This window comes from Curcuma longa, chromosome 3 (genome assembly GCF_044706935.1).
Source record: "Curcuma longa cultivar G26 ecotype Majalengka, Jawa Barat chromosome 3, ITB_CL_G26_1.1, whole genome shotgun sequence".
Taxonomy (NCBI): Eukaryota; Viridiplantae; Streptophyta; class Magnoliopsida; order Zingiberales; family Zingiberaceae; genus Curcuma; species Curcuma longa.
The window spans coordinates 6672051-6697718 of NC_133863.1; the positions used below are offsets into that span (position 1 = coordinate 6672051).

Genomic DNA, 25668 nt, shown 5'->3' on the forward strand with positions numbered 1-25668 from the left:
AAAAATTGACAAAAGTTTCATAAATTTAGATTACCGTGCAAATTATTTTTATTTTAGGAAACAAGTGTAAAATTATGCACACATTGTGGATCAAAGTTCATTCCACAGTTTCACCAAGCCTAATCTGAATTATGCACATTTAACACATAACAACTTTCTCAATGTACAACAATGATAACCTTTTCTTGTACAAAAAAGAAAAGAAAAAAATAAAATAAAATAAAAGAAATGGAGCCTTATTGCCCTGGCACCTCAAGTCATTCTTGTTCTCAGTTCAGCTGAGGAAATGCCAAGTCTCTCGAAAGCAAATACCTAAAACTGAAGTTGTGAGGCATCCATTCAATTATCTTCTTGGACTTGCTCTGTAGGCATCTTTGCATTGCCATTCTGAGATTCTCAGGAAGGTAACACTGGATCAAGTCAACCAATCTTTGGGAGCTTAACTTTGTGTCTTTAGCATATGAATCTATGATCTTTGGCAGAATGATCTTTTGTTCCTCCAAAATGCCAACTGTTGCGCGAATGTACTCTTCTTTTGCTGACTCCAGCTGCTCGAACAATCGATTGCAAGTATACACACGAACCTGGCAATAAAAATTGCAATGCAGCATCATTTCGTAGAACAAATGGCAATAAACTGTACCAACATAACGAATGAAAACGATTGAGCAGAGATACTGTAGCTAATGATCAATACGCATATGATTAAAAAGTTTACCGCAGGGTCGGAATGGCTTCCGGAACAAAGCGCGAAATGAAGAAGAGCTTCTGGTTGCTCAATCGCGTAGCCTTGCCACGCGTCTTTAGCCTTTTGCTTCAATCTTGGGTAAAGCAATGTCCTAAGCCACTGCAAGAAGAGACTGTAGTTAAGCCTCACAATAGTTCCAAAGTTTAATTTGGACATAGAACAGTTAAATGACTAAGAAGGAATTAATGGAGAATTGGTCTGAATACCTGCCCTGTGTAGTGTGTTTTGCACCCAAGAATGTAACTTTGTATCATGGCAGCATTCAAGGATCGACCTCCAATATTGCACATAGTCTGAAATAAACAAGAACATCTTTTAGTTTTCCTCAGAAAAAAAAATGCTCTCTTTTAAATTATTTAATGTCTATATACCTTGATGAGTAAAGAAGTCCTTTTCACATTGCCCTCTGGAATTCCATATTCTATATGTGCCTGAGCATGGAAAATCATACATTCATAAGGTGAAATATATTCATACACTGATGCGAGTAGATGGAGAAAAAAGTAGGTAGATGATTTACATGCATGAGTATCGCATTGTGTACGTTTATCCAAAAGGCAAGCTTCTCATCATTTTCTAATTTACTCAGATCGACTGTCTCTAGCCGATGAAGGATTAACCTGTCATGCATTTCAGAATTCATACCAGTCTAAATTATTAAATCATAAGAATATAGAAACATGTTTTGCTTTCGAAATAATGTAACCTACTTGTAGTTGCTTAGCATGTCTTTGACATCCTCGAGTCTCTGACGCTCTCTACAAATCAAGGGCACCTCCACCATAGTATTGTATGGTCCACTGAATTCTTTCAGTCCTTCAACTCGAAATGGATTAATCAATCGCGAATCTAAAGTGTTACAGCCAGGACTCCACACGTCTCCCAAGTACCGAGGAGATAGTGCACTCATGGATGAGAAGGACGAAGCCGGAGAGGAAGATAGGCCATGATAGATCAAAGCTGGATCAGCAAGTTTGCAATATATTGCTGCCATGCATTTAACCATGTCTTCTGAGAGTTTATTAGGTGTGCCTGCAGCATGATCGGCAATACTAGTGCCAAGGTATTCAGCTAAGCTGATCACCCCTGAATTATCATTTTGTTCCTCCTCCTGTTCATTGAAATTAATTATTAAGCAAAGTTAGAACAGAAAGTACGAAGTTGCTAAAGTTTTGATCAGAATTTGTTTATAATCAAAACACGAAATCTGCTCGCCTCATGAAAGAGCAAAGGCTGAGAATGGAATGAGTCAAGAGCTCTTGCTAGGCTATCTTCTGAAGGAGATATTCTAGCAGAAGAAATTGCACGGTGAGAAAGCGAAGAATGGCTGCAGTAGACACCAGGATCAAGAAACTTGTCATGGCACTTGAGTTCAAAATCATCATTCACTGAGCTGGCATTCCATTTCTGAGTTACTTCAGATTGACTCAATTGAACTCTTAAGTTTCCTTTAGTAGACAAGATCTTATGTTTTGCAGATTCATGAAGCAGCTCTGATTGGGAACTCAGTGTAGTTGTTGGCTGATTGAAAGCTTTACGGTAAAGTGACAGCAGATACTGCTCCATATGCATAACCTCTAGCTCTAATATGGCTATCTCTCTTATAAGTTCCTTTGTTGGCTGATAACATGAGTAATTTAAGATATACCAGCAGAGAGAAGTTAATAAAACAAGCATAAACATTTATCTACTCGTGTTAAATTTCACCTAAATATGAATGCCACTCCTTAGTTTTAACTTTATTAACCACTCAGATACTCTACAAGACTACCTTTGGCAATGAAGTTTCCTTTGAAGAACAAATTGCAGAAGAACTATATCCCAGCGCTTTTTCAAGAGCATATCTCATTGTGTGTTGATCCTGTAATCGTTCCTCGAGTTGCAAAATCTGCACCATATTAATATTATTATCAAGTTAATTCACCAGTAAATCGTCATGTACGTTTGCTAACTGAGCAGTACTAGATCAAAATGCGTCCTACCTCTTGTTTTAACGAGCTCTGGACCTTAGCTCCGGGCGTTGGGCTGTCCTCGAACCCGCTTTCACCGTTGGGCTTTCCGTTAACCTTCAATGCGAAGAAACCCCCATTAAAGTTTCAATTAAACATAAAACAATGGCAGTCTAGTCTGAAAGAAAAACTGGACCTTATGTTTTCACATATAATGAAGGTATGAACATAAATACTGCCATAGCTAGAGCTAAATCTAATTAAAAGAGAATTCAACAAGAGATTGAACTATCCCTGTAATTCAAAAACTACTAGAGACTGAAAAAGATAAATTAAGCAGCATACTTACTTCTTTAGCATCAAGGGTTGCTCCGGTGATAGAGTTCAGTTCATCTTCTCCATTTTTCTTCTGGGAATCACTGTCGTTGAGACCGGAAATTATGAAATTTCTAGGAAGGAAAAAATATATCAAATCTACTACAGCCAGTTCCTCCATCACTGGCATTAAGATTTTGAAAGGACCTTTTTTTTTAGTGAATTAGCTTTCCCACTTTCCCAAATAACCATGGAGATCTTCAAGCAACAATAGAAATGGGCATAAAAAGAGATAATTAAACAGCAGTAGAAGCTTTCCAGAGGGGATTAGGTACCTGTCGAAGCACTTGTGCCCTAAAGGCATCCTGGTAGAGAGCATTTTCTCCAAAAACTGGCCTTGGCATTTCACATCCTGCAGTTTTACCTCAAATTTCCCCTCAAATTCCATAAGCATGATCTATTAAAGAAGGCAAAACTTGTATTAACAAAGGAAAAAAAATAAACGAAGTGCATTATATTTGGAACAGTGCAACAAACTTGAATGACAAAAACAAACTATGCCTTCCGAGCTAGGAGAAGAGAAATCACCCAAAAAGGTAGCTGAAAAAGAAGCAGAGACAGTGACACTATGACCAAATGGGTTTTGAGACAAACTCCAGCTCCCACTGAGTACAACAACTCCTCCACTGCGCAAATGGAACACAGCGCACCAACACCAAACGATCAAACAGAAGAGTTGGAGGGTTGAAGCCTTAAGACAGGAAGAGTCCAAGTGTGTACAGTGTGTTACTGTGTTTATAAGCCCCCCAAAACACACACACCAATCAAGAGCAATAAAACTTTTCTGTTTCCATACGAGAAGTAAATGTTGGACCTTTTCTTGAAAGTTATACAAACGCTATAAACGTCAAAGTCCTTGTCACAATTTTTTTTTCCTTCCAGGAATCCTGACAGAGAAGTTGATCGTGCTCCACCGTATCATATTAATCTTTTGGAATATAAGACCTTGCCCTCATTAAGCTGCCACTCTTCTTCAAAATCGTTATTGATATAAATGGATTTTTGAACCAAGAATGAACTCAGGGTCCCTGACCTCTGAGCAAGGTTTCTCAACAAAAAAGGACAAAACGTGTTCTTCCCAGGGAATGTAAAGAAGCATGTTAATTAAAGGTTAAACCTATGAATAAGCAAGCCTCAAAAGGGATGAAAGTGAAGAGGGAAAGTGGCACTAGGTTATCAAATGAAACTACTATTGAGTTTTTCCTCTTGTTTTGGACCAATTATCTCAAAAGAAGCTTAAGATGAGTATGCTGTCCTCTGTTACAAACATCGTAATGCTTGTCAAAGAATCCCACTTTTTTAAATAGATTGATGAAGATAGTCTTGGAGTTTTCTGATGCCTGTGCAAAAAGGTCAGTTTGTGAGCAAGGCGGTCCGCCCCACACTCCCCTTTTCTTCCTCTGGCGAAGGGAAAAGGGAAAAGCATTGCCTTTTCTAGTGCGAGCAGGCAAAAGTCTTCCTGTGAATCAACCATTCAACTACCTATGCCATTGCTAGTGGCCGAGAGTATTCTATACTAGCGTTGAAGAACTGATGTGAATAATTTATTTGAGAAAAATATGTTCTCTTCTGTATTCATCCAGATTATATATACTTAAACCAGCAAGCAAAATGCTGGCATTGCAAAGATGGTAGCTTGTAATTAACTATTTAGATAGGTTTAACTATTCGGCTATTCCTGTCAGGATCAACTTATGGTGCAAAATTACTATTTTTTGTTTCTTTTCCACCTTGTTTTAATTTACAAAAAGAAGAGTTCGCACAATTATCTGTTTTAATTTTACTTAAGTGGTTCAATAAAATGACTTAGATATTTCAAGCCTACTATTTAGTATTTTTCACAAATAGCCTTTGCCCTATGTTCCTGTCAAGAACCTCTTCTGGGCGTGCGACACTTCCTCAGTGGCACTGTGCGGCGAAGACGTTGGAGGCTAATGGACGATCGCCGGAGGCCTGCAATCACAGACACCGTGAGATGGACGGCCGGCGGAGCCGGCGAGACCACTCCGATGCTTAAGTCAGCGACAGCAGGAGAGACAAATGAGAATGGAAAGTGGCTAGCAACCGTGAACATACCTGGCCCCTTCACAGGGGTTCGCCTTATATAAGGGAGAATCGGCCCGTACCACGGGCAGGGCAAGGTGAACATTACCGCGGAAGTACTCTCCGTACCTGAGAGGAGTGCTGTCTTTAATGAGGAAGTACACTATTGACAGTGGAGTACGTCTGAACGGCGCGCGGTCGTACCCAACGGCATGTTTGTCAGCGGGAGTGGTCAGTAGGACAAGAAAGGGAGTGGTCAGTGACAGAAGGTACGATTCGGCCCCGACTCCCTGGGTCGAGTCGGGTAGACTGCTCAGTCGGGCTATCCGGGAATCGGCTCGGTAGGGTCCTTCGTGTCCTCGGCGGATGCACCGGGCTATCGGGCTGGGATGTAGACCTCTCGGGCGGTTACCCCTGGACCTGGATCCGGGCCCCAGTGCTTCGGCCGACTGCTCCCGGATGATTGACTCGACTCGGCCGTGTCTCTCGGTCGGATCCGGACCCGTATCCTTACGACCGTAACACCCTAAAAGTAATATAAATGTTTGACCATTAACAAAGCGAATCCTGCTCCCACTCCTACCGATACAAAAGCTTTAGTAAAAGACGGAAAAAAGTTATTAAAACAAAATAAAAAAAAAAAAAAAGAAGAAGAAGAAGAAGAAAAAAGAAGAGAGTGAAGAGTGATGTAGGTGAGTTGAGCCTGATCTGAGGAGGGAGTCGCTCTGCTTGGCTTTAGCCTTGGGCGTGCAACAAAAGAAGTTGCAGAGGGAAGCGTGCCAGATTGATGAGAAAGCAGAGCAAGTGAAAGCGAAAAGAAAGCAAACAAATATTCCATCCTACTTTTTAAATATATTTTTTAGAAAGATCATAATAATCCATTGGTTGGTTTGGTTTTGTATTTGTGGATTTAAATTATTAGCGTAGGATGATGATGATGATGATAATAGCAGTAGTACCTTGGCAATAAGACAAGGGAAGTTTCCAAGCAGAATTAGACAAGAATATAAATGCGGAATGGGTTTGGCTGAAAAAGAAGGTACAGTCACAAGAGTCACCATACTAGATGCCAATTCCTCTTATATATTGTACTGGTGAACGGCATGCATGGCTTGCACGTCTTCTATTCCTTTGAGGGATTTACCACTCGATCGATCTCATTCTCCGGTTCACGGGTGGGTTGTGAACCAGGCGGTTCCATTTTTAAAATTTTGCCTTTGGAGTTGCAAAGAAGAAGAGTCCGATAAAAATAAGGTTGCGTTTGGTTTGAGAGACACAAGAGACAGTGACAGAAATACAAAAATACAGAAGACAGTAGAGACAGAAACAGAATATTAATTGTATCTGTCTCCTGTTTGGTAACACAAAATACGAAAACAGAATCACGGACTTAAAAAGACTACATTACCCTTATGTTACGGACAAAAAATAATCCTATTCTCTCCTTCGTCTGATCTTCCTCCGCTACAAGATCCTCGTATCGGCCGGCGCCGATCTTGGATTGCGGAGCTTCTCCGACGATTCTGCTACCTCCGCTGCTGCTTCGAGCAATTGGAGCATCGGCTTCCGAGACGCCATACTCGGGGTGATCCGGGCCGTCCCTCGATCGAGTAATCCTGCCATCTTCTCGTCGATCACGTTCGCCGCCCATCACGGGGACGTCACATCCTTGGAGGTGCTATTGAGACGGCCGGGGATCGACATTGACGAACAAGACGGCATCGGCTACTCCCCTGTTATGATAACGGTCAAAGAAGGCCATGTGGAAGCTTGCCGCCGCTTGGTCTTCGCCGGCGCCGACATGAATCTCCAGAATAAAGATGGTGAGACCACGATAGACCTCCTGCAGTCGAAGGAGAATCGTGAACTATTCGAGCAGGTGTTGCTCGAGTTCACACTGGAACGTGGCGAAACTGGACACTTCCACGCCCTGCACTTCGCCGCTCGTCGAGGTGACATGGCAGCGGTGCGGCTCCTGACCAAGCGGCGGGGGTCGGACGTGAACGCCCTCGACGGAGAGGGCTACACGCCGCTGATGCTGGCCGCGAGGGAAGGCCACGGGGGGTCATGCGAGGCGCTGATCCTCGCCGGCGCCGAGTGCCGCCTCGCGACGCGGCGGGGTGAGACGGCGCTGTCGCTGGCGAGGGCGAACGCGAAGCTGGGGAAGGAAGCTTGAGGAAGGCGGAGGGTGCGAAGGTGCGCCGCGTGAGGGTAGCCGAGGGTTTTGTGGGTAACACGGAATTTTCTTCTTCTGTCTCCGCGTTAACGCGCGCTGTCTCCGTTTTTCACGTGGACAAGAAATTTACTGGATTGGCGACAGAGACAGAGACACAAATCGATTTTTTGTCTCTGTCTCCTAAAAACAAACGGGGACAGAGACAAAAAAACCAAATTGTCTCTGTATTTACGTCTCTGTCTCCGTTTCCAAACGCAGCCTAAATGATGGGGGAGTGACAAGGTTTAGTCGGACAAAGAAAGATTCTTGGTCAGCCTTATTTTAGTTGAAACTAACGGCTTGGTTGAGACACGCACACCTAGGCAGGATGGAACCCTTTTTTTACAGTATTGGGCCGGGTCGGTCTGGTCCGGCCCGGTATGACTGGCCCATGACTCCAAGCCAGCCGTCCGTCCTACACAGGTCCAATCCATTGTAAGTTGACAAATCGAATAGTTTTCGCAAGCAAGCTATCTCATTGTAACTTGACCCTCCCAATACAGGGCTGTTGTTATCAGATATCAAGTGATTCAAATAATCACTGAGACATTTCTTTTGTGGAAAATTTTCCCTTTTTTCTTCGATTGTTTCTGGGATTTTATCATCTAATATTCGAAAGTTTTATTCTCCGAAGTGTGTTATTACTGCACAATATAATCATCTAGCATGGACCCAAACAAGAGAGATCGAAGTAGCCTGGTATCAACAACTAGAGTTTTTTTTTCAAGTTTGGAAAACATCACACAGACATTAAGGATTTGCAACGCATAACAAACGAATCAAACCAACATACGTGACACTAAGAGCTAGTGATTCATCGACAAACCTACACCTTGATACAGTTTGCTACTTGTTGACATGCATACACGTATCAACTTACCAGATTGTTATCCTTATAAATTCATCATCTGATGGAACTCGTGGAAATCGAGCTCGCCATCTCCATCAAGGTCATATGCTCCTATCATGGTTTTGCACTCCTCTACTGACCTCTTGTCGCCGAGACGACTCAGCATTCTTTGCAACCCCCTCGGAGTGATTCTTCCTGACCCCTTGACCACCTCAAACATCTCAAACACCTTCTTAAGTTCCTCGTCCTCTTCTCCCTCCACCTTCCCTCCCTCCCTCTCCAACAATCTCACAAAGTCCTCGAAGTCCAAAAGTTGGTCGCCGTCAGAGTCCAAGTCGGCAATGACAGCTTGAGCTGCCGCCGCCGGCATCTCCTCCCCAAGCAGCCCAAAGGAGGCCCTCAGTTCAGCACAGGAAATCCTGCCATCCCTATCTTGATCAAAATGTTTGAAGACCTCCCATAATTCACTCGCCCTATCTCTGCTACTCGACGGTGAACAAGGAACGGCAATCGGGGAGGATGAGTCGTCATCATGGCGGTGAGGGACGAATAGATTGAGCTTGGATCTCTTGAGGGAGAACCATTTTGATGCTTTGGACATTACCAAACCGGCCATAGACTGAACATGAGATGAAGTAGCTATCAGTCGGCAACTATAAATATGGAAGAAAAGATGTAGAAAAGGAGAGTTGCGTAGAAATTGTGTGGTGGCACAAGTCACGTTGGCTGAATTATATGTTAGGAAACTTCCCGGTGGTTTCTTAGAAGACTACGTACCAAAGTAGGTATCCTCTCGGTCGACATGGCTCGATCGAGATGGAGATATGAATAGCTTTAGAAGATAGAATTGATCCTTTAATTTGGCATTGGACTCTGGCGGGGAACCGATGCTGCTAGCTAGTTTTTTTTTTTTAATGAGAACGGTCATTGGTAGAGGTGCTTGTAAGGTTCATGAAGGTTTCTTCTCCCTCTTTATTGGGTTCTGGAGAAAACAACAAGACGAGAAGTAGCTGTGCGTACTTTAATTTAAAGTTGAGATGGAGATTTCCTAGGAGTTGATGTGATGAAAGGAGTGGAGAGGATGATAAAGTAGAAATAAAGTATATATATAAATAGGCGTTCTAACAACTTAACGGGACAAGTCAATTGAATCATTGAGAAAGATAGAATCTATTAATTTAACATGATGCCGAGATTCGATCCTTGCTCACTTCAACAATTGTGCTTCATCATAACCAACTCAACTATGTCACAGAGATAACAAGTCAATTGAATCACTAATCTAGAACCGATGAATTTTCCATTTGTACATGTTTCTATTAGCAAACAGAAGATTAATCTGGTGGATGTTGTAAACATTAATTCAAGCATGTAAACTAGCTAGTGCTTTGAAATTAAGGTCCTTTTTGCAATCACAGGATCCATCTCCTACTAAAAACTAGTGGGACCAAATCCAATTTTGCGACTGTGAACGAGCCTTCTTCCATTATATACCATTATATTTGTATATTGCCACAACTATAAAAATGGAGTTCAGTGTGTTATCAGCCATTAACGTGCTATATATACCATCATAGGAGCTAGGTTAATTATGTGCTCAAATCCTTTCTGTTCTCTTCTCGAACCACATTAAGGAACAAACACGATAACTAAAATCAAACTAGTTGCCCACGTTCAATTAATACTAATAATAATAAGAAGAAGAAGAAGACAAATGACAAATCTATCTCAATATTTAATTGTCAATTCTTAGCCTCGTTTGTTTACTAGGAAATTAAATCCTCAAATAAACTTGTTTACGTTTTACTAGCTAGTTCTATCGAGATGGCGGCCCAATTCGTCCTCCCCATGTTCTCACTCGCTCTTCTGCTTGCAAGGCCTGCAAGATAATTAAATTTATATTTCAAATCTAACTCGACAAATCCCAAAATAAACAGGAACGAATCTGCATGCCCGAAGCATGTTTTTAGTGTGTCCTAGAAGATGATCACCAAATAATTTACCTCTTTCTGCCATTTGGTTCTCCATATGATCACTACGAGAACAACCGTCTGTGCTAGCGTTCCAATCAACATCCCAGTCCAAATTCCCTGGACGACGATGGCGCACAAATTATCTGTATGATATTTGAATTTACTGTGTATAATTGGCACTAAAATCACATCTTAATTGCTTGACTTACTATTTCGTTGAGCTTAAAAAGCTTGAACCCAAGAACAGCTCCGATGGGCAATCCAAAGAGGTAGTAGCATGCTGTGTTTATAAAGGCAACTGAGCTTTGCCAGCCTGCTCCTATCGCAACTCCTGCAAATCATCGTGATCTTTCATGCTCTTGTTTTGCTTTTTTGGTTTTTTCCCATAGTTCGAAAACGAAGTAGCATGATACGTCGTCGATCGATACCTGAGAGAACAGGCTGCATGCTGTTCAAGGCAATTGTGGCACTGAGAAGATACCCTAGCTTTGTTGTTTTTCTGATCACCTCAGGATCATCTGTGAACAGTCTGGGCAGTTGCTTCCTAAAGATGAGAGTCGTCGCCGTGAAAAGGAGTCCAAGGAGGGCGGATGTAGAAACAGCAATGATCACAGAAAACTTGGCTGCTCTGGGACAATTAGCACCGAGTTCATTCGATACTCGAACGCTGATTAAAGCAAAAGAGATGTATTCGTCAGCCACAATTAAGTTCCTGGACAAGCTTCCAAGTGCACTATCTCCCTACCTTACTGCTGCGTTGAAGCCGAGAGCAATCATCAATGCCCATGTTGCATAGTTCATGCTGCCAATGTTAGGAACACATCAGATTCTAAACTTCAATTCAAAACAGTTCAGTCATTACTAACCAAATTGAAATGGCAGCGATTGTGATTTCCGGATTCTTCAAGCAACCTACTAAAATGATTATTGCAGTGTAGTACCACAACTCCATACTGAATTTTACAAGAAGAAGAAGAAAAGATTATAGTTTTACCTATCGACCATGAACTTATATATTTCAGTAATGTACAGATTACCATAACATGATGGCAGACGCGAGAGAAAGCTTCACAAATGCACCCAGGTTTCTGAATGCCAGCGTGGAAAACCCTCTCCATGCTTCAGGAAAGAAACCGGAGACTAAATAGACGATCTGTGCCAAGTCTATAAGCCACCATGAGACGTTCTCCACCATGGCTGCTCCCAGCAGTCCATAGCCGAGCTTGACGACGAAGACCCAATTTAGCAGAGCGTGCAATCCGAGAACAGCTCCGGAGATGGCGGTTATGACCCAGACCTTGCTCTGCGACTGAAAGAACTTTTGGAGGGGGAAATTGACGGCGAAAGCGAATAATTGCGGTAGAATCCATCTGCAGTATTTGCCTGCTACATGGGATACGTTCTGAGACTGGCGAAGCAGCTTCAAGATGGGAGCGGAGAAGAGGTAGAGTGGTGTGAGAAGTGTGGCGGTGGCTAAGGAGATGACCCATGAGCGTTGCATGTAGATTCCTAGCATTTGGAGTTGGCCAGCACCTGCGGCTTGGCCGCAGAGGGTCTCCAAGGCACTTCCCATGCCAAGCTAAAGTAGTTTTGCAGAGAAGTTAACGAAAAGAAAGTGAGGAAGAAGTAGAAGAAGGGGAGATGAGCAAGGAATCACCATGACTCCGTAGGCGAAGCCGGCGATGACGCCTTGAGCGACGGAGATAGCGGAGAGTTGGAGGGCTCCCAAATGGCCGACGAAGGCGGCGGTGACCAGAGCAATGGAGAACTGGAACAGACCGGTGAGGATTGCGGCCCCTGCTAAGCGCCATGTCTGTTTCGACTCTTCACAGATCTGGGAAAGCAGTCTCTCCACCATGATTCTTCAGTTCATTCATTCAATAGAATCAGTCAATTTTGTAAATTGAAGCCATGAGGTAAGTTTGCGGTGATCCATTGACGTTCATTTGTGAGCTTGCCTGCTGTTGATCATGCAGTCGTTCAGCTGTTGATCATGCAGTCGTTCAGCTGTGTGTCCCTTCCAGGACGTGACACGTTGAAGTGTTCATCTCCCGGATGGCCAAGATAACAATAATAGATGGAATAACAAACTATTCGCACTTATCTCATCTTAGCACACGGCATATATATATATATATATTTCTGAATTGTATTGCGCAATTAATCATCTAACGCAGGAAAAAATTTACATGAAAAATGGCTGATGAAGGATGCTGTTTATGCATCTTGAAACAACTTATGGCTTAGGTTTTTTATTTATGATTTCTCTTCAGATCGCAAATTGTTTTGTAAAATTATCTTGCCGTGTAGAAATTATAAACTTCCTCTAATTTGAGAAGTAAAAAAACAAGTTCCATGCACGTAACCGGCTTCCTCCTCTTTCAGCCAGAGTGAATAAAATAATCCTAAACCAATTAGAAATACAAGGTGAAAGTTAAACGTACTTGATTTGAACTTGCTTTCAGAAAAGTTTGTTTAATTCTTATTTCACTCTTTCTCTTTTGATTACTTTCACGCAACATAATTCTGTAGTCAGGTAGGTAGCCATAAATTCTAGCATTCTAGTTACCATAACATGAAATGTAGTATAAAAAACAAACGACTAAACACACACACACACACAAATAATTTTGATACACAAAGAAAAACTATCTGAATTAATTCCAAAGGGGCAACTTGTTACTAGATTCTAATCTTAGAACAATGATCAACAGCATCACTACTAGCTCAACTGCATATGCTAGTGTCTAATTGATATATGAACGTTTCCTCTGTGATTTGCCACAATCCTAAGCAATGCAAATATGTTACATTTTATAGTATCTGAATGACTGACTGAAATTAGAGCAACAACAAAATCTCACGTATAAATCACAACTACTGTTATCTCAGGCATTACATATTAACAGCTGAAGCATTTCAAAGCATTGCTCAAGGCACTTCATCGACAAATCAGTGTCTGAAATAACCGAACACAAAAAAAACTTAAATCTGCACGTAAACCTTCTAAGGTTTAAATGCAAAGCATGAAAATGTAAGGATTGCTTGCAGCCTAAAACCAAATGAGGCTAGCAATTACCAGGGCACCAACAAGAAACAACAATGCCTTCAGGTAGACATCAGCTTGTTGTCCATAATGCGCTTGTCGCGGGAACCCATGCGCATGCCCACCATGAAACGCATGGCCGTGTCCATATCCATACGGGAACCCGATGCCAGGACCATAGGCAGTTGCATCAGGGAATCCATGAACTTGAAAGCTCAGAAGTGGGAACAAACCACCAATGGCAGCAGAGAATGTGAAATTCCCCAACCTCGTGTTAGCCACGGGAGCCCCTCCCATGAACCATGGGTTTGCGTGGTGGAAATGGTTTGGTTCCGGCGGTGGTGCTGTTTCCGGCCGCTGGCCAGCTGGGCGATTGGGAATATTCATATCAGGCATGGTTCGAGACCGTGGGTCAGATGAGGTCTTTCCCCGGCCATATAGAGGGACTAATTTATCTTCTTCAACAATGGCCTTGCACACGGGGCACTCGGAGGATTGGGCATGGCCATGAAGCCATTTGTAAAGGCAGGGCCAGCAGAAGAGGTGACCGCAAAGGGTGACTACCGGGTCTTGGGCGAGTTCAAAGCAGATGTTGCAATCGAAGCTACCTGCGTCATTGTTGCTACCACTTCCACCTAAGGAAGAGCTCTGCGGACCTCTGCCGGAACCACTCGCCATTTATAAAGTTGCAAGATCACAACTTGGAAAATCTGGTAGAAACATAAAAAGTCAGATTGCATGTATGTATACGCAAGGACAAACCAGGTTTAAAATCTAATAGAATCAACCCTACAAAATTAATTTTTTGGACAATATAGGAAAATGTAGAAGCCAAATCTATGTAATGGACAAACTCAAGCAGATTTGCTCGACAAATCACGCACACCAGATGGTAAAAAAAAAAACGTGATGAATTTTAAACATGAACAACGAACTCACAATGAGAAAAAAACCTTCAAGCGTATGAAAATGCAGTGAAAATAAACAGAAGGAAAGGTCTTTCTACGAATCTAGGGTTCGAAGACGATGTATAACCGTGGAAAAGGGAATCTTTATCCAACGAGATCAAAGAAAAAAGAGGAAAGATGAAATCTTAAGCGAGTAATGAAAGATCAAGAAGAGAATTAGTACCCGATCGATCAGAAGGAACAACTTCGAGCCTTGGGACAAATGCGATCGATCTGGAAAAGGGTGGAAGAAAACCCGGCGAGACAATTGTCTAACACGTGTCAACAATTATTGGACTCAAAATCTCAAGTTGGGCTCCCAAACCTTGTCTGAATTTATTTCAAGGAAATTAGGAAAGAGAGAGAAAAGAATTGAAAAAGCAAAAAAAAAAAAAACATTCTTTCTCATTCGTTTCCGTCCAAAATAATGACGAAGAAATAAATAGCCATTAATTAATTATAATTCTCTGTTATTCCATCGCAAGTATAAAAGAAATAGAAATACAAGGTTAAAAAAAAACTTAAAAGAAACACGAGTATAAATATGAGTTTAGCCTCCTCTTACATAACCGAAGGTTTCTTTATCTTTGAACTTTTGATTAATACATACGAGTGATAAAGGAAGAATAGAATCGCTGAAGTAACTTTAATGTCCTAGTTGAGTTGATTATGATGAAATTAAAATTTCTTGATTTAATTTCAGATAATCATAAAATCATATGAAACTGTTGAATGTTGAAGTGACAAATTTTATTTTTCTTCAAATACAGACTTGAAGAAAACCTGACTATCTAGCCGATCGAAATTAATTTGCCGTGGTTACTTTATTGATTCATTCCATCTCCCGACTTAGATAACGTTACTGTTAAAAAATTTTAACTTGATTATTTCTATTTTAAATAATAACGTATTTTTTTATAAATTTTACTTTCTGGACATTGGATAAGGTGGCTGCTATCTGCAAACTGTAGAGTAGAGAATTTATATGTAAATTCTAAAAATTGATTAAAGTCTACAACACTTTGAACGAGTACAACAAGAAATTCACATAAATGTATCAATATCTAGAGACTAAATTGTCAAATAGAACAATGGATGTAGTATAGAGCATATAAATGAAGAAAACAAAATGTAAAAGCTGAAGAATTTAATACAAGATTGCCAATTATGGCAAACCCATTGCCAGGCACTTTTACAAGGTCAACTCCACGGAAATTTCTAAACCTTAGCTATAACATATACCTCCGTATCGTTCCTAAGTAGTGTTCTTCTAATATCTCGATCAGATCATCATTGTGCGAAATTGCAGAAGTAGAGGCCAAGCTCAAGCTCGCCGGTAGCAATAAATTCAAATCCCACCAACAAAATCAATTCAATCTGTTTATACTGGCCCCCAAATGTTGTCTCATCGCACACATGCTTGCTCTTACTACCAAACAATAAAGTGGGCACACCTCCCTCCTTGTCTAAACTCTCTCTTGCCCACCTTCGCTTCTCGTTCGCTCTATGTTAGTATGTCTCGTTTCATCCTCTTCAATCCCTGCATCAAATCATAATTTCAATGAGCACAAATCATGTCTTTGTTTGACAACTTACCAGCAACATGGCTTCTGTTCCCAACCCAATGCACCCTGTCCGAAGGCTTTTCGAGCTTCTGGAGGAGCAACAAGAGCCATTTCTGCTCGATGTCTACCTGTTGGAGCATGGCTACTCCGACAGCAGAGCAATGGAAGCCACTGTCACATCCATTTGTTGGCCTGGAAGTAGTTCTTGCAGTTGCAGGAAGCTAAGAATATTTGGCATCTATGGCTGGAGGAAGAACAGGGGAGGACGACTTCTCAGATGCCTGCTCAACAAATTTGCCTACAGTAAGCTGATAAGAAAAGCCTGGAGATGGCCAATCAAAGACAACAACAGGGCTGTTGAATTTCACAGGCTATCTACTTCCGGTGGTACTGAAGAGGAAGATCTGGACAAGGAGGTGCTTAGCCCTGTATCAGTTCTTGAGCTACAAGGTCCTCTTTTTACCAAATTTTCTGTTAACTTACCTCTTAAATCTTAACAAAATTTAATCTTTTTCACAATGTTGGCATTCTGTTGCCACAGCGGAGGAAGAGGTGTCGTCGAGTTCAAATTTTGACTCGCTAACTGAGAGAAGTGAATCTCCATGGGCCTGCATGGATCCACAAAAAACCAGGAGGAGGTGCTGCTTTGAGCCACACCACTTTGCGGAGAGCAGAGGAAGCTTAATTGAGGTGGGAGTTCTGTCATGGGACAATTTACCACATTTGATAGCTTCAGATTTGTCCAAATCCAGGAGAGAATGGACGCAGTTCCAAGTTGAAGAAAAAGAGGTTGGAATTGAGATTGAGCAGATCATCTTTGAGGAGATCAGAGAAGAACTTCTAGTTGATGTTCTAGATTCACTGTAATTAACTTGTAAATAAAATATCCATTTCTAATTGTGGGATTAGCTGCTTAATTACAGCACATATCTGTCCTTTTCTGGATACAATCTCTGGTCTGAATATAACGCCAAAAGAAAAGACAAAATCCTTATTCCATCTCAGGTTTCTTTTTGCCTCTGTTTAATGAATTCTATACAATAGTTTCATAGTATGTATGCAACAACATTGACGTGTGTAAGTTTATTATCAAAGATATTGTTTACTGTATTCTGAGTTTAGAGATTGATTACATATATTAAGCTAAAGCCTAGAGGTATAATTAATTATCTCAACCCAACCGAACAATGAATTAATTTTAAGGTTGTGGCAAAATGCAATAAGTGAATGACTGATGATCACTAGAGAATGAATTGCCGAATAATGTTGATCAGAATCTGATTGAAGATTGAATCTACAGGAACAAATTCCAAATAATTAGAGAGAGGAGGAACACGTACACATATATTTTTCTTATATGCTGTTACGTTAATGAATGAATGAATATAATGGCGTGGTGGCGGAGAGAGAGCAATTTGGAGATGCAACGATGGTCCAGGGTTCCATCAAACCATGTGCCTACATTTATTAGATGAGACGGTGAGAGCATATTAATGGAGTTATTCGGTTCAATTAGTTGGCTTGCCCATCGGAGCAAGCACAGTCCATATGGTTTAAGATGGGTTGCTACTTGAATTAAGGCCCACAATATTTGGACTTTGATACGGTGATCAAGACAAATCACCAAGCGACAGCCAGCAACGCTTCGGAAGGGAATAGTGACGGAGATCGCAGGGAGGATATTGTGTACCAAACAAACAATTAAGAGAAAATAAATAAATTTCGATTATTTGTAATCGACATTAGCAACTTTATTTGTTAGGCATGCAATATGAGTTGTTAGAGACAATATAATTGTAGCTTGCTTGGATCTACAGTTCTTCATTAATCAAAATTTGACATATTTAAAGTTTGTACAGTTTATGATAAATTAATTTATTAAAATATTGTAAGAGAAAATTTTAAAGTCGTATCGATTCTCTGGATATTTTGGAATGGTAGATCCACCACTGTCGTTTCCGAAATGACTGCTGCATTCTAAAAATTCAATCCCTCCTCGTCGTCATAGTTGAAACCAAAATTCTCGTACTCCACGCCGCCACTTCCGAACGCCGATGGTCCTCCATCCAAGTTCTCGATTTCTGATGCTGCAGAGTTCGAAAATGGGGTGAAGCTAGCTGTTCGTCGGCGGAATCTCCTCGGACATGAGAGCGGAGACGTTGAAAGCGGCACTTCGAGAAGTGCGGGTCGGTCAAAGAGACGGTGACGAAGGACCGGTGGGTGGCTTCGTCCAGTTTACGGACAGGAGGGGCGCTGAAAGACCCCAATCCTGTCATAAGCAGACGAACGGTCGGTGCTGTTTGCTTGGTTTTTTCCCCTTTTTTCTAGCGTTATCACTTCTCATTGTTTGTAGGTGGAAGTGAAGAGCCATACCAAGAGGTCAGATTAAACCGCACTCACCAGAAACAGTTTGTGCATCGAAGTAGCGTGCCTAGGGATAGTAATAAGGACGTTAACAAACAGTCCAACTAATGGCCGAGCACAGACTGACAGACTGATTATGGTGTCTATCAAAACACTTGTTACCCATGATATGGAGATTATGGTTATTATTTCAGGAGCTCTTTAATTGGTGGCAAAGGAGTGATGGTGCCTGTTACGTCACTGATGGCTGTATAAGCAACATGTTGGTGTTTCTACTCTACCGTAGCAAACTCAGCCTAAAGGAGTGAAAAATATTTAGCCATTCACCTCCCGAATCAGATTCATTAAATGAATAGCTATCCCAAGAGTCTATTCTAAGGGGAGGGGAGTGTACTATGAGGATAACGAGAGGCGATAGCCATTTCTATTAGTGCAATAGTGACACATTGAGGCGCTGCTTGTTGGGATTTCAGTGGTTGAACGAATAGGTTACTAGCAACTAATTAAGGTTGGAATTCATGAAGATGACTAGTTTCTTGTGACAATATGCCAATATGTCTTTGCAGACGTTACTAGTTTAATTCCTTCTTCGCAAACCTAAACCACTCAAAGTAATTACTCATACTATACCTAACTAACCTACAAGATACATTTGGGTTGAGTGTACCATCACAGTTTGCTATATCAACTTTTACTCCCATAACCATTTTCCTCCATACTGACAACAAATCAAACTCTATGACTTGTTCTCTGTCTAAAATTTTCAGTTTCTTAGAATCGATCTTCAGCTTCCTCATGTATAGGGTACTTTTCAAAATGTTGGAGGGTTCTTGGATTTGCATTATGTGGCAGAAATTTGGTTCAAGATGGTGTCATTTACTCGTCAATTTGGTTTGTAGATTAGCTATTTCACTATTCATGGGTATGGAAGTCTTGGTATTGGGTTTGTTTCAGTGTTTTTAAACTTCATTGAATTTGTTAGTTCTTCTTTTCTGGGTTTTAGAATACTAGAAATTGGCCGTTTGCAAGTTTGCTATCTTTGTTGTGATGCACAATGGCAGAGGAGCAGGTTCTTAATTATGAATGACTCTCTCTCTCTCTCTCTCTCTCTCTCTCTCTCTCTCTCTCTCTCTATGGATATTGGATAAATGAGTGACTTTACAGTTAAGCATGGTGATAGACTGACTGATAAAAGAGAATGAAGAGAAACCACAGAGTTGATTCACAAAAAATTGTGTTGGTCTTAAAACGAAGAGAAACCACAGACATCAAAGAGCTTTTTGTCTAATATATTCACAACAAGATCAACCAAGTCTCGATTCTTCAATTTCTGTACTTAGTGAAAATTAATTTGGATATCTTTTAAAGTGGAAGTCTCCTTAGTATGCTTTAACATTGTCTGATGTAGTATACATAATTAATTAGAGGAAAAGGTCAGAAAGAGAAGAGGATCTAGATAGGAAGATAGGAAACCGGAAGAAAATGAGTAGTGACCCAAAATGTGAGTTTGTGGGCCACTAAATACAAGTCAATGCAGTTGTTCTGTTTGCGTTAGATTTGGTGGGCCTGTTAATTTTGCTCTCTACTCATTATTCGTGTGATAAGAAATATGCAACTATTTCTCAAGTAAAAGTCACACAATACTAAATTGCATTGGAAACGAACAATTGTAAGTTCAATGATGCAAACAAATGGTTCATTTCACCTCGTCGGCATTTTCGCTCCTTCATTACCAGCCATTGTCTATCATGTGCTTTCATATTAGAGTTGACCTTTCTACATGTAGAAGCCCTAACACTTGTTTGATTAATCTCAAGGAGAAAAGGTTTACTTGAGTTTGCTTTACGCCTACATCATGCCTAGCTCGAATCAGGACCCAACAATTAGAGGGCCCATCACATATCAGTCTATGAGAATGGACATGAAAGGTAGATCATCTCTTGTGTCTTTTATATTTTGGCATCTCACATCGAGGTCAATCCATCTCCATTAACCCATCAATCATAAAGTTTGTGCCTCAGTGGAGTCCAATCCAATTCAATGTCCGGAAAAAGAAAAGGCTCGCATGGAATGACCGTATTCTTGTCCTCTCCAGTCTCATGCATGCACGAAATGATCTGAAAGCATGTTGTCAATCAAATGCTAAACGTTTTGGAACGCTCAATGACTCCATTTTTTTTAAACAAATGGAAGTCGTCGTTTAATGAGTGAAGAATAATAACTGTTATAATTGAAGGGTGAACTAGTCAAACTGATTGTTTAAGTCGGTCCAGAAGAATCCATGCTTGTTCTCCACTGATTCTTTCTATGCAATTCTTGGGGGGAAAAAGGAAACTCAACTCTATTTCATCTGAATTCAATCACTGCTTCCTGAAGAACAGAGCATATTTGGACAAAATTAGTTTGCACATGTTTATAACCTTGGTAGTGTTCTAATTTAATCTGCAATCTATATTCGTTATACATGTAGATAAGGTAAAGAAGAAAAAAAAAAGTGAAAAAGAGCAAGCAAATTAGTTAATTGTTTTTTTCTAAAGAATTGCAGCATAGCTCTGAAGAGGCTCTTTTGCATTGATTGATCGCTTTCTTAGCTTCTTTCTTCCCATAGCTCTCTCCGGAGGACACAATAGGTGGGAATGTAGCAGCAGTGACCCTTTAGATCTAAGCGAATTTAAGGGGAATTAAAGACTTCATATTATTTTATGCGAAGAGATCCTTCACTCTAGTTTTATTCCCCCACCCACACAATATGCTGTCAGGCTTTTAGGCTTGTCGTTCTTGTTAATCACCAATTAACTTGTTCCATCTACTGGACTTTACCATTCCACTATTTGTGCTTGCTGTTGCGTTGGAGGCCTGCTTCACACCTAAAGCCACGTGACAAAAGAAAAGGGAAAATGACTAAGATTAATATGATGTCTATGGCTTTTATAATGATGTAGAAACTCTTGTCTTAATCTGCACACACAGTAGTAAACAATCTTCGGATGTTGACCTCTCGAGCACAGTGACAAATTGTGTTAGCGATGTAAAAGCACTGGGAGACATCAGATTTTGAGCAGGATGGGTGCAGAGAGAAAGGGTGGAAGAATTAAATGGGAGCTTTAATAAGGAACAGAAAGAAAGTTGGAATGTCATGTGAGGTAGCTGCATGCAGGTCCTCTGTCTCTCTCTCTCTCTCTCTCTCTCTCTCTACTGTTCTATATCGAATTAAGCTTGTATAGTTGCTGTCAAGAAGCTCTTTACTTGGCTTTCCTTCAAGGCCTTTGCCCACTTTTTTTGGTATATTGCTTGGATTTTGTTTGGATCTTGTGTTTCATTCCATCGTGAAAGCCAGAACTAGCATTTAACCCCTTTATTACTAAGCTCCTGCGTTGCTGCAGAAAAGCTTGAATGGAATGAGCTTTTACTTTTCTTTTTTTTTTATGTACTTTGTTTTCTTTCTTTTACCATGTCAGTCCATGTACTGCAATGGTTATTTGCCTGGTCTGGACTTTAATTTTCACTGTTGGGCAATAGGGGCGAATGGAAATGGATAAAAGTAAGATATGTCTCCTCACCATGTGAGACCAAATTGCAAGATTTTCTTGTCTCGTTCCCCTTGTTGCTTTTCCCTCACAGCTTCAGATTTTTAAGTTTTTATTCAACTTATTTTTAGCATTTTAAATGCAAATTTCTTGGTGGTGATTGTAAAATTTTGGCACGTTGAGAGTGAAAGATGTCATATCTGAAAAAGTCCTTAATTTGGGGGAAAATTTGCATAGTCATCGATCATTATTTTTCATTATCATAGTCAAATTTGATTTTTGTCCTAAGAGGAAAGAACGAACATATTCTATTGCAATTATTCATTTTTGACTTCTTGATCATTTCAGATATCAATTGTAGATTTGTTTTCTTCTTCTTTAATTGTGTAGCCGTTTTAAATTGAGAAATGAGTGGTTTTGGTTCTTAATGTCAAAAATAAACAATTTCATATGAAATTGTTCTTAATACTTGGCCCGATTTCTTTGCTACCGTTTGTATCTGAATTTGCTATAAATGTTGGCAGTTGTTTTGTTTTGTTTTGTTTTTTTGTTTTTTGGGGGGGGGGGGGGGGGGGGGGGGGGGGGGGGGGGGGGAGGGGGGGGGGGGGGGGGGGGGGGGGTTTGTCTCTAATGCCGTATTTGAATTTTTTGTACATGTAAGGGTTATCAATTAATGCATTTAATGGTAGAGAATATAAACTGCATATATGTTGATCATAATTAAATGCTTAACAATATTATTCGTCTGGAAAGACACCAAACTGCAATAGGGACGTACGTTAATGTGGTACATATATATTTATAACAAATTAAGAAATCCTTAGCTATAGAGAGCATGGAAGTAGATATCATTCAGACCTTAAAACTTGGAGGATGCTCCGCTCACTTTATGTGAACAGGGAATGAGATAACACAGCAAGAAAAAATGGAGTCGAACTACCTCACTACTTGTTGATCGCATGATAATATATAATTAACTTTATGCCATTCTTTTTTGTTTGTTTATTAGTTTTCTTTTGTTTTTGTTCTCAGCCTGAGCTTTTTGACATGCATATAGGAGGGTTTGGTGCGATATTGAATTGTCATGTCAAAGGTGTGGTAGGTGTGTGGCCCTCCTCATATGTCCATGCATATCACAGACCTCATTGCCATCTTTGTACCAAACACAAACATATCTGCTCAGTATTAGAGGAGGGGAGAGGGGACAGTAAGCTTGTCCTCTCCTCTCAGGCATTTGCTCATCAAAAGGGAGGGGTGTCCTGATGCTATATCACAATGTCTGCAAATTACGTTATGAACTTGATGGTGGTGCTGCTGCTCTTGTAGTGCTCTGACAAGGCAGCACCACCATCGCCAAGGGTTCAATGCACCCTTTAATTTGGATGTGCAGATGTGCACCATTTTAAACCCATCATGTGTTTGGGATCACATCGTCAGATTATTTTAGGCACTTGAAAACTTAATTAATTAGTAGAGTTCATGTATTAGAGTGTTTGTAGTAAGTAATCTAACAAAAGCATACTCCTTCAGTGGAATCCGTCATCCCACACAGTCAACCTCAGAACTATCTGTGAGGAGGTAAATCGGGAAGACTACAATTGATTACGACGGAGGAGAACATTACCAAACAAAAGCATACTCCGTGACCAAATTCTGGTTGTCAATTAATCCCTTTTCAAGCCTCAAGGAGTCTGCAAATTCTGATTGTAGCAAAAATCTAACTAAATATGGTCTTACTTATGTTTTTGATCTTTACTAGTCTTTGCTTAAGAACTTGTAAGAATGCCATGGTCTATGGAAACTTTTATAGAAGTAATTAACATGACTCATTAACATTTTTTTATAATTTTTTAGTTACTCTAACTTCAGATATTTGATCAAGTTACAATATTACTCTCTCTTATATTTCATATATATGTAGCATATTAGTATGATTTTTTTTCAAAAAGAATTATTAATTAATAAATTTTAGTAAACCCATAGTACGACAACAAAACTGAATAATTTTTTATATCCTTTAATTAATTGATCTGTTTTGTAATATAGTTGGCAAACACTCAACGCAAATTAAATACTCTCTTTCACTCTCTCTCTCTCTCTCTATTATAAATAAATTATTATAATATATTATATTATTATAATATTATAATATATTATATTATATAATAATATATATATATATATATATATATATATATTATATATATAATATACTGCACATATTAATTATTTTTTTCTGGTGCATGACGAGGTCCACCATGACTGCGAGTGCCATTAGATGGAGACACTGGATGGATAAATAGATTATTGGCATTCCAAACAATAATTTTCTTGTTCACAATGTGGTTAATATATTGATGGGATTTTCTCACGTGTTTCAATAAGAGTGCATTCCTACTGAGACATATATATATGTCGTAAGTTGCTTAAGTGCCAACTGCACTACGTATCCAGATATTCTCATGTCCCCAGTAATGCACTTAGAGGACTACGTTTTAATTTTAATTTGTTTGGGTTTAAGGATGAACAAAACTTAATTTTAGGTTCCCCACAGGCCACAGACACAGCCTAAAACTTGAAGGTTATCATTATGTTTTGGTTTAATTTTGCCCCTTGAATTTGATGTGTACGTGTGTGTAGCCATGCAATTCTGGAGGTTTGCGTAAAAGACATGGAGGATATATATATATATATAACGAGTTGTATTATCTAATGTTAATGGTATTTTATATATAATCAGGTTATATCATTTAGATAACTAAATAATAAATAAAAATATTATTTAGGAACATGATTTTGTAAAAATTCTGGTGAATAGTCTTACATTTAATATGATAATATATTAATATTGTATCAGTATATATCGTATTAAAAAAAACAACTTTTTAAAAAGTCTTATGTAGCTTTGGAAAAAAAGATACCAGAGGTAATGCAAGGTATGACATTTCAAACACACCCTCTATGGAAAACTGAATTTATTGCAAGCATATAATTAATGATAGATGAGTAAATGACGACATATGAATAAATGGGGAGAGTTGACATAGGACGACCTTAAAGAATGTTGCAGTGCATGTATACCCAGTGAGCATTAACTAAATCATGGGAGATAGATTTCTGTTCCCACTTCTGATGCCAATCGCCCATCGGCCATCACCAAGAAATATATCTATATCTGACACCTGCCGAGAAGAAAATAGCGGCATAAATTGCAGTAAATAACGAGAAGTACGTGCGTTGGTGGTCTCTGCCGACTGCCATTGAAAGAGAAGAGACCAAAGTTAAAAATGAAGCATGGAAATGTAGTTGTTGGTCTCAATCATCCTTGCGCTAATGAATTTAATGCTCACAAAGTGGTATTTATGTTACTCTCTCGTATGAAGCACCTGTTGAGTTCAGAAGTTTTATATGCAATTTTAGCTGCTCACAAGTGGTATTTATTTGATCATGCATCAAATATCCCGAGTCTACACTTCCATTCTCTTTCCCCAATCACCTCTTTGTCTGAGCAAATCTTTTGGTGATTTGCTGAGGTGTTTATAAAAGGAAGGACAAAAAATGTTTTGATGCATGGATCATTTTGAAATCGAAGTAAAATGGGCACGTCAAATTAGATCGATCCCTAAGTTGCAGAGTAGGTTAGTAGCCAGCCAGTGCAAAGCTACAACTGTGGCGAAGTGTCAAGTTGAACAGTTGTCCTTGCTGTCAATCTATTTCATGTCCATGAATAACGCTTTCTCTTTCAAAAACAATTGTAGGCACAAGAAGAGGAGGAAATGCACGAGCCCAATTTAATTCTCTGGGTTTTCCAAAGCTTTCCTTGTGGGTAATAGACGTGTCAGGCTCTAAATGTGGGAGCAATTCTCCTTGGGACTACATGCCCCTAAAGCACAGGGTTTTTGTATGGCTTAGTAAGCGTCTTAGGAGAGAAATAAAAGCTTAAAGCCATGGTCCTTATCAGAACACAGATCCCCATGGAGACAGGACTGCCACTGTAATCTATCCACCATTTGCTCATCGGAGCTCATTCTTTTTGCTTATTTTAAAGGCTCCTTACCTTCCACCT

General features: G+C 40.0%; 6 protein-coding genes across 8 annotated transcripts; 2 read left to right on the top strand and 4 right to left on the bottom strand.

The window, feature by feature from the left end:
• Positions 1–269: 269 nt before the first annotated feature.
• Positions 270–3562, bottom strand: LOC141825279 (uncharacterized). Its single transcript, XM_074712667.1, has 12 exons — positions 3550–3562; positions 3348–3469; positions 3047–3116; positions 2731–2814; positions 2520–2636; positions 1964–2368; positions 1459–1856; positions 1269–1368; positions 1120–1179; positions 955–1041; positions 719–847; positions 270–584 (listed from the first exon to the last, which is right to left on the bottom strand). Exons 2-12 carry the CDS (start codon positions 3464–3466, stop codon positions 270–272), a joined length of 1884 nt encoding a protein of 627 aa, XP_074568768.1. The 5' UTR covers positions 3467–3469; positions 3550–3562.
• A 1703-nt stretch (positions 3563–5265) lies between these two features.
• LOC141823567 (putative 26S proteasome regulatory subunit p28) lies at positions 5266–7291 on the top strand. The gene is made up of 2 exons (XM_074710870.1): positions 5266–5346; positions 6587–7291. Exons 1-2 carry the CDS (start codon positions 5266–5268, stop codon positions 7289–7291), a joined length of 786 nt encoding a protein of 261 aa, XP_074566971.1.
• Positions 7292–8032: 741 nt separating this feature from the next.
• LOC141825428 (putative calcium-binding protein CML41) lies at positions 8033–8814 on the bottom strand. Its single transcript, XM_074712811.1, has one exon. It carries the CDS (start codon positions 8794–8796, stop codon positions 8224–8226), a length of 573 nt encoding a protein of 190 aa, XP_074568912.1. The 5' UTR covers positions 8797–8814; the 3' UTR covers positions 8033–8223.
• Positions 8815–9932: 1118 nt separating this feature from the next.
• LOC141825160 (protein DETOXIFICATION 29-like) lies at positions 9933–11981 on the bottom strand. Its single transcript, XM_074712546.1, has 8 exons — positions 11811–11981; positions 11191–11732; positions 11020–11106; positions 10899–10955; positions 10582–10820; positions 10363–10484; positions 10184–10270; positions 9933–10059 (listed from the first exon to the last, which is right to left on the bottom strand). The coding sequence occupies exons 1-8, from the start codon at positions 11811–11813 to the stop codon at positions 9997–9999; spliced, it is 1200 nt and encodes a 399-aa protein (XP_074568647.1). The 5' UTR covers positions 11814–11981; the 3' UTR covers positions 9933–9996.
• A 1039-nt stretch (positions 11982–13020) lies between these two features.
• LOC141824984 (uncharacterized) lies at positions 13021–14415 on the bottom strand. 3 transcript variants are annotated; one of them, XM_074712338.1, is made up of 2 exons: positions 14331–14415; positions 13021–13909 (listed from the first exon to the last, which is right to left on the bottom strand). In XM_074712338.1, the coding sequence occupies exon 2, from the start codon at positions 13875–13877 to the stop codon at positions 13206–13208; it is 672 nt and encodes a 223-aa protein (XP_074568439.1). In that variant the 5' UTR covers positions 13878–13909; positions 14331–14415; the 3' UTR covers positions 13021–13205. The 3 variants fall into 3 exon arrangements, with proteins under 3 accessions (XP_074568439.1, XP_074568441.1, XP_074568440.1); XM_074712340.1 differs by lacking the exon at positions 14331–14415 and adding an exon at positions 14153–14285; XM_074712339.1 differs by lacking the exon at positions 14331–14415 and adding an exon at positions 14139–14285.
• A 1178-nt stretch (positions 14416–15593) lies between these two features.
• LOC141822766 (uncharacterized) lies at positions 15594–16578 on the top strand. The gene is made up of 2 exons (XM_074710095.1): positions 15594–16161; positions 16253–16578. Exons 1-2 carry the CDS (start codon positions 15750–15752, stop codon positions 16576–16578), a joined length of 738 nt encoding a protein of 245 aa, XP_074566196.1. The 5' UTR covers positions 15594–15749.
• Positions 16579–25668: the final 9090 nt, after the last annotated feature.

Excerpts from the sequence above, each read along its gene's own strand:
- LOC141825279 (XM_074712667.1), bottom strand. The coding sequence starts at position 3,466 with ATGCTTATGGAATTTGAGGGGAAATTTGAGGTAAAACTGCAGGATGTG. Across the intron at positions 1,857-1,963 it reads AGCCTTTGCTCTTTCATGAG|GAGGAACAAAATGATAATTC; the intron begins GCGAGCAGATTT and ends AATGAACAGGAG. Across the intron at positions 1,180-1,268 it reads ACAATGCGATACTCATGCAT|GCACATATAGAATATGGAAT; the intron begins GTAAATCATCTA and ends TTCCATGCTCAG.
- LOC141823567 (XM_074710870.1), top strand. The coding sequence starts at position 5,266 with ATGAGGAAGTACACTATTGACAGTGGAGTACGTCTGAACGGCGCGCGG. Across the intron at positions 5,347-6,586 it reads CATGTTTGTCAGCGGGAGTG|ATCCTCGTATCGGCCGGCGC; the intron begins GTCAGTAGGACA and ends CTCCGCTACAAG.
- LOC141825428 (XM_074712811.1), bottom strand. The coding sequence starts at position 8,796 with ATGGCCGGTTTGGTAATGTCCAAAGCATCAAAATGGTTCTCCCTCAAG.
- LOC141825160 (XM_074712546.1), bottom strand. Across the intron at positions 11,107-11,190 it reads GCGTCTGCCATCATGTTATG|TATGGAGTTGTGGTACTACA; the intron begins GTAATCTGTACA and ends TGTAAAATTCAG. Across the intron at positions 10,271-10,362 it reads TTTTTAAGCTCAACGAAATA|GGAATTTGGACTGGGATGTT; the intron begins GTAAGTCAAGCA and ends ATCGTCGTCCAG.
- LOC141824984 (XM_074712338.1), bottom strand. The coding sequence starts at position 13,877 with ATGGCGAGTGGTTCCGGCAGAGGTCCGCAGAGCTCTTCCTTAGGTGGA.
- LOC141822766 (XM_074710095.1), top strand. The coding sequence starts at position 15,750 with ATGGCTTCTGTTCCCAACCCAATGCACCCTGTCCGAAGGCTTTTCGAG. Across the intron at positions 16,162-16,252 it reads ATCAGTTCTTGAGCTACAAG|CGGAGGAAGAGGTGTCGTCG; the intron begins GTCCTCTTTTTA and ends CTGTTGCCACAG.